The sequence below is a fragment of the Rhinopithecus roxellana genome, chromosome 11, assembly GCF_007565055.1.
Source record: "Rhinopithecus roxellana isolate Shanxi Qingling chromosome 11, ASM756505v1, whole genome shotgun sequence".
NCBI lineage: Eukaryota > Metazoa > Chordata > Mammalia > Primates > Cercopithecidae > Rhinopithecus > Rhinopithecus roxellana.
This window is the reverse complement of record NC_044559.1, coordinates 28,437,538-28,444,762: the sequence shown is the minus strand read 5'-3', so window position 1 is coordinate 28,444,762 and position 7,225 is coordinate 28,437,538. Positions and strand designations below refer to the sequence as shown.

Below are 7,225 nucleotides of genomic sequence, written 5' to 3'. Positions count from 1 at the left end.
CAGGCTGTTAAGCTGTGGATGGGCAACCGCACATCACATTGGATGTGCGTATTTCAGCACGTGGAGTTGGCCAGTGAAGCCGGCCGAGGTGGACACAGCCTACAGCAGCGCGCGTGGCATGGGGGAGGAAGGGTCGTCCCGCCTCCCACCCAGGCCAGTCCTGTTGCGCCTCCTCCTGCCCCACTCTGACTTCCCGCGCCCAGGTGTCTCTGAGGTCCGCCCCATACCCTCTCCACCCCAAGGCTTCTTCTCCCAAGGGCCGGGCTGGGGGCCCAGGAGCGCACAGCCCCATGGGCCCGGGAAATCGCAGCTTCGTCATAGCTAAGCCCGCCGCGCTCAGTTTTCCCACCACCTGGAAGATCCACTCTCCATCCCTTCCCGACCTCAGGCTGCAGAGAAAACTGGGGGCGGGGGGTGGAGGAAGCCGCGCCGAGGTCCCAGCGCAGCCCCAGGAGGAATCCTGCGGGAACTAGAAGCTGGGCCGGCCGGGCTCTGCGCGACAACAGCGGAGCGGCCGGGCTGCCGCGAGCCTCCGCGTCCAGGTGGGGTCTCCGCGCCCCAATCCACCCGCCCGCCATCGGCGCTCCCCGCAAGTGCGGGATTTCCACCCCCCACCCCCCCGCGTTCGCGCCCACTCACGGTCTCCCTCGAGAGACGCTTCCCACGTTCTATCCCGCCCAGCCCTGGCGCGCCCCGCAAAAGATGTGACCCCGCCCCCCTGCGGTCTCCCCTCCCCCGGACGCTGCCCCTGCCCCAACTTGGGGAGCTCGGGGCATCTCTAAAGCCCTCAACCAGAGTCCTCCAACCCACCCGCCAGGCTCGCGCACCAGCAACGCGGCCCCACCTGCAGGGACCCCGCCCACCTGTGGCGCTACCCCCCGCCTCTGCGGCCTCCCCCACCGCTAGAGCGGCCCCCACCTACGACGACCCCCGCGTAGGTGCTCCTGCCCACACCCACGCCCCCGCCAGCCCCTGCCTCTTTCCCTGCCCCCCGCCCCTAGCCGCGCCCCCGCCCCCGCAGCCCCTCCCGTGCGCTCGGGCCCCGCCCGTCACCGCCCATTGGCGCTGGGGCCGGGCGGGGGCGCGGGCGGGGCGGCGGTTCCGAGTCGGGCGCGCGCGGGCAGGGTCCCCATTGCCTGCTGCGCATCCGGACTAGCGGCTGCCCTCGGCCTCCTTGCCATGGACGCGGACGACTCCCGGGCCCCCAAGGGCTCCTTGCGGAAGTTCCTGGAGCACCTCTCCGGGGCCGGCAAGGCCATTGGCGTGCTGACCAGCGGCGGGGATGCTCAAGGTGCGCGCCCCCCTCCCAGCGGCGAGGGAGGGACGGACGGAGAGGGGGAGAACAGGGCGAAGGGGATGGGGGGACGGGGCAGAAGAGGGGGAAAGCGATGGGAGGACCCGGGGAAAGGTGAGGAAGCGATGGGAAGAACCGGGGAGAAGAGCGGGGAAGCAATGGGGAGAACTGGGGGGAAGCCCGTGCCCGGGAGCGGCAGGGGTACCTGCGGGGCTGCATGAGCCGGCAAGGCAGCCCCGGGGTCCTTGCCGGGTGGGGCGGAGGAGGAAGGGACATGGCGGTAAGAATCTCCATCCGGAAGATAGTGAGCTTTCCACCCCCTCCGGTTTATGTTTTAAATTGAGCCTGGCAGAGGGGGTCGCCTGGATGACCCTCGGGAGTCGTTCTGCCTCTTAGCTGTAGGACGGCGCCGGGCTTCCCCTCCGAAGCGTGGGTACAGCGCGATCACTTCCTAAGTGGCCCCCCCGCCCCCCAACTCCGCCCCACGCCACCCCCTAGCATGTCGAGGAACAAACGGCCGGGTCCCCGCGCGCCTCCTGTCGCCTCGTGCCCCGCGCGGCGTGGGCGGGGTCCCGGCTGCTGCAATGCGGGAGGCGGCGGGGTTGCTCTAGAGAGTTCCCGCCTGGCGTCTCCCAGGCGGTCCGGCAGCCACTCGCGTTTCCGCTGGGAGATTTTTAAAAAAGGGTTTCCTGCGCTGGCATGTGCTGTCGCCTTCCGGCTCGTGACAAAACCGAAAACTAAAATGGGTCCCAGGCCCTCCCCGCCAGCCTCCGCGGACGGGAAGGACCAGGAAGCGGGGACTCCGGGACGTCAGCGGCGCCGCAGCCCGGGCTCTGGGCTTCCCCTGCCCTGCAATGTGGAAGCGGCTCTCCAGTAGGGGCCCGAGCCTGGGCCCACGAGGCGGGCGCGCCGGGAGGACATTTAACATTGAAGAGCGGGTGGTGGTGGAGACTGCGCGCCCCAGGCCCCGGGTGCACGGGAGGGCGCCGGTGCCTGGTCGGTGGAGCGCCCCGATCCGTGCAGCCCCTGGCGGGTAGACTGGCGCTTCCCAGGCGAACGCTACCTGGGAGCCTTAGCGATAGCGCAGGCTGGAGACCCGACGCGCCCCCAGCTGGGTTTTGATTTTTATTTTCCCGGTTCCTCCTGCTGCAGATGCGTGGAAAGGCCCGGATGGCGGATTTCCTCCCGTTTCGGGACCGCGCACTGCACAAGGATGGAGCGGGGATGGGCCCACAGCCCACGGCCCCGGTGACCTTCCCTTCGCCCTTGAGCGCGCGGGGCGGGTGCGGGCGCTGCAGGTTGGGGCGCTGTGGGCGCCGCCCCGCCCGTCGCGAGCGCCTACGTGATGCCCGGCCCGTCGTCTCCGTGCGCCCAGGTCCCGAAATCCGTACGCAGCGCGCTCCCCGAGCCGCAGCGCAGCCTCCCCGGGTCCAGCGCCCCCGGCGGGAGACCCCGGTGGCAGCGCCAGGCCCCGCCCCCGCAGCCCGCCCCCCAGCGCCCCGGGCAGTGCTGTGGCGTTAGCGTTCTAGTTAAAGGACCCCAGCATCAGAGTTCCTCCTGCAGGGTTGGGTTCTCAGAGAAAGAAAACGTGATGCAGCAGAGGTTGGGATTGGAGAAATTATGAGAGTGAAGTGGAAATAGCCTGGCCAGCGTGACTTAAACCGGCCGGGAGATGTGCGAGTACGAATGGAGCCGCCTTGGAATCGGGATAGGACCCAGAGTGGCTTCTCAGTCAAAGGCCTTCAGAGGCAGAGGGAGCATCTTGAGTGACCTTACCCGGGCCGCGAAAGTCAAGAAACCTTTGGCACGGGAAGAGGCACCGACCTCTGGAAGTCACCAGGGCGGGTGGAAGGTCAGGGTTTCAAGGTTATTTTGGAATTTAGTTGCTGTGGGTCCTGCACAGTGGCTCATGCTTGTCATCCCAGTGCATTGGGAGGCCGAGGCAGGAGGATCACTTGAGCCCAGGAGTTCCAGGGCAGCCTGGACAACGTAGTGAGACTCTGTGTCTGCAAAAAATAAAAAAGAAAGAAAAAAACATTAAGATGCTGTGTGTATTGGAAAGTATTTATGGGTCATTCTTTTGAGCTCCATGTCCAAAAGCTTGCTAAAATGCTTGGGAGTTTGTGTACAGGCATGTGAGATTAGGATACATTGGCAGAATCGCCGTGTTCTCCGTTGCCCTGGTTTTGCCATCTGGGAGGAGTTACACGTATTGAAGGTTAGTAAGTCCACGCCTCTTCTCTTCTGGGGAAAAAGGTAGTTTGGAAACCAGTATTATGTGGGAACGCGGCTTGGTTGGTACAGCCTCGGGTTAATGGGAGACAGCTGCCCTCAGCTCTGCAGGTGGCATCAAATACGGTGGCCTTGAGCCCACATGGGTCACACCTGGGCTGTCCCTGGGTCTCCTGGGCATTCTTTCCCTGACAGAGCCGAAGTCACAATTTTTTTGCAGACTCTGTAAAGAGATTTACCCTTCCGAGGTATGATCTCGAACCTGTTGGAGCATTTGGACGCATTTCTTTTAAGGAAGTTCACCTCCAGATGTGCTCAGAGGGCCTGGTCTTAGCTGCCGCATATTTACAAATCCTTACAGTAAGTAGGTTATTCCTCGAGAATTTATCTGTTGTGCCCCCATTCTTTTTGCCATTTTATTCTGATTCTATATTAGTACTTGATTTTCCCCGACATAGAAGACTATTGCCTGTAGCTGGAGATCAGAGAACACATTCACATTCAAGTATCAATTTTAGGGGAATTATCTGTCAGATGTGAAATTATGGTAAAATTCCATATATTAAAATGACCATAGCTACCATTTGTTGAAAATATTTTGTGTGCTAGGAGCTTTACAGTTCTTATCTCCAAGCCTAGATACATGGTCCCAAGAGAGGCATGCCCTCATTTTGGAAGTGGGGAGAAAGACTCCCAAAGAAAAATAGCTTAGGTAAGGGAGTGAGGTGCATATGTGATTGTGGTAGGAGAAAAACAGATCCTAATTTCAAATATTGTACTCTCCCTTAGACCACGAAGAGTACTTATGTCTGGTTCTGTCACCCAGGCTGGAGTGTAGTGGTGCCGTCACAGCTCACTGCAGCCTCAAACTCCTGGACTCAAGTGATACTCCTGCCTCAGCCTTCTGAGTAGTGGGGAAGACAGGAATGCACCATCATGACCAGCTAATTGTTGTTGTTATTATTATTATTATTATTATTTGTAGAGACAGGATCTCACTATGCTACTGAGACTGGCCTTGAACTCCTGGCCTCCTCTAGTGAGCCTCCTGCCTTGGCCTCCCAAAGAGCTGGGATTACAGACATGAGCCATCATGTCAGGCCTCCACCATGCTTTTCAGGGGCCTTTCTTGGTGAAGCTCCTTACTCTAGTTAATGCTCAAAAGTGAGCAAAACCCAACTTGCTCAAAATTACGCAGATATTCTTTGGGTGGTTTTGTGAGGGGAACGGAAAATCACTTTTTATAGCGATAGGAGTCAAGGTGGCAAAAATGATATTAAGGCTTAATACCAACGCTTTTCTTCCCCCAGTAGAGTTCATATTATTTAATTATAAGATAAAATTGAAAATCTCTTCCCTATATCCCTGACTCCCCAGGCCTTGAATGAAGAAAGTATTTCTCAGGCTGGGTTGTTTTTTTTTTTTTTTTTTTTTTTTTTTTCCTACTTCTTTGGGTATCTTCTGTCTCAGGCTGTGGGGTTTTTTTTGTTTTTTATTTTTTTTTCCTACTTCTTTGGGTATCTTCTGTCTCAGGCTGTGGGTTTTTTTTTTTGTTTTTTATTATTTTTTTTTTTCCCTGCTTCTTTGGGTATCTTCTGTCTCAGGCTGTGGGGGTTTTTTTTGTTTGTTTTTTATAATTTTTTCCCCTGCTTCTTTGGGTATCTTCTGTCTCAGGCTGTGGGATTTTTTGTTTTTTATTTTATTTTTTTCCTGCTTCTTTGGGTATCTTCTGTTGTCCCAAGTCATGTCTGGAAACTTAAATTGATTTTCACTCAACCTAAAATCAGCTCCGCAGCTCTGGATCGCGGACTGAGCATGACTAAGTGCCCACCGCCACATCACACTGTGCCACACACCAAGAGTGACTCATTGTCTTAGTCACAGGTTGTGGCTTCTGCAGGGCCTGGTGCCTGGTGGAGCTGAGTGTACTGGGAAGTCCAGGTGCATCCTTAGGGTGGGCTGGATGCGAAAGCGGCGTCCTTTTTGCCTGTGGTGACGTGAACATCAATACAGTATTTATAGAAAGTTCACAGAAATTGAGTAAGTTTCAACCTTTCCAATCCTAGTGAGAATAGCTAGTGTTTAGTGACTGTCTGTTATGTGGCAGGCCCTCAGTGATCCTGGGCACTGACTTATCCCCACTTTACACATGAGCAAGGGGTGCCCGAGGTGTACCGGCTTCCCTGAGTTCACAGAGCTCTGTGGTGTGGCCAGGCCCTGTGACTGCAGCAGGGATGTTCAGGGCTGCGTGTAGCTGTGTCTTCACTGGTGTCCTTCCCACGCCCAGCACCACGCCTGGCGCTTGACAGGAACGCAAGTGTTTGCTGCCTGCCTCCCACCTGGAATGTCCACTGAGGAGCAGGAAACCAGGGGTTCTAGCTGTCTTCTTCATTCATGAAGTCCTTTAGAGGAATTCAACCCCCGCTAATCAAAAATACCCAATATCCTCAGGTCAATGTGTATAAACTGTTAAGACTTCAAGATTACAACCTTAAAACCGAAGTCAGAAGTGTGAGGGTTCAATTGACTGGACATGCATTAGGTCAATGACACACATATTTATTGGACACCAGGCTTGAGCCCCACATGGGCACCTTTGGTGTCTGGAGCAATATTCCGTGGGTGGTTTTGTGAGGGGAACAGAAAATGACTTTTTATCGCGATAGGAGTCAAGATGGCAAAAATGATATTAAGGCTTAATACCAATGTGATGGGCTGCTTTTCTTCCCCCAGTAGAGTTCATATTATTTAATTATAAGATAAAATTGAAAATCTCCGAAGCAATGCCTCAGAGCCCAGTAGGATGGAAGGGGAAACTGAGAACAGTGCCATTTCGCCTCACACAGCTCCGGCGCCCCTCACCATCCTGTGCACACACATTCTTTGATGGGATCTTTTCAGTGTAAAGTGCAGTAATTAATTTTGCAAAACTTACTGGGTCTGGGAGGCAGATGATCAGTGATGGTGTCACCCCGTGGCACAGTGGGAGATTTGTGTGATGGCATCATTTTCTATGAATGCAGACCGCTTTGTGTGCCATACTCGGAGGACCCTTCGAAGCTAGACATTTTGTCATCTTTCAAAAGAAGCATGTTTTCCCCCTTGGTTACAGAAAACTAAAAGCTTTTGATACAGGACTCCAACCTTTTATCAGGGAGAATCAGGGCTCTTTAAATAAGCTCTACCAATCAGATGGGCCGTCAGAAGCAATTAAAATTAGAAAGATGATGATACGGTAACAAGGTGGTCAGGGCAAAAGTCAGGATACCAGATTGCATGTTCACAGTTGCGTTTCTGGTAAGAATGTGCGGGTGAATGTGGAACAGAGGGCCATGTGTCAGTAGTTGGGTTGCGTTTTGTGTTTCTTTTTTTCTTTTGAGACAGAGTCTTGCTCTGTCACCCAGACTGGAGTGCAGTGGTGCAATCTCTGCTCACTGCAAGCTCTCCCTCCCAGGTTCACGCCATTCTCCTGCCTCAGCCTCCCGAGTAGCTGGGACCACAGGCGCCCGCCACCGCGCCCGGCCAATTTTTTTTTTTGTATTTTAGTAGAGATGGGGTTTCACCGTGTTAGCCAGGATGGTCTCAATCTCCTGACCTCGTGATCCTCCCTCCCAGCCTCCCAAAGTGCTGGGATTACAGGCATGAGCCACCACCCCGGCTTTGTGTTTCTTTTCTACAAGCCCTTTCTGATGTTGTGTT

The 7,225-nt window shown here is 55.6% G+C and overlaps 1 protein-coding gene across 1 annotated transcript in view; it reads left to right on the top strand.

Annotated features, from left to right (window-relative positions):
- Positions 1-1,058: 1,058 nt before the first annotated feature.
- PFKP (phosphofructokinase, platelet) overlaps positions 1,059-7,225 on the top strand; it is a 69,367-nt gene continuing 63,200 nt past the window's right edge. Inside the window, exon 1 of the mRNA XM_030940758.1 lies at positions 1,059-1,291. Within this exon, the coding sequence (XP_030796618.1) occupies positions 1,180-1,291 (112 nt within the window). The 5' untranslated portion in view covers positions 1,059-1,179. The remainder of the gene's footprint in view (positions 1,292-7,225) is intronic.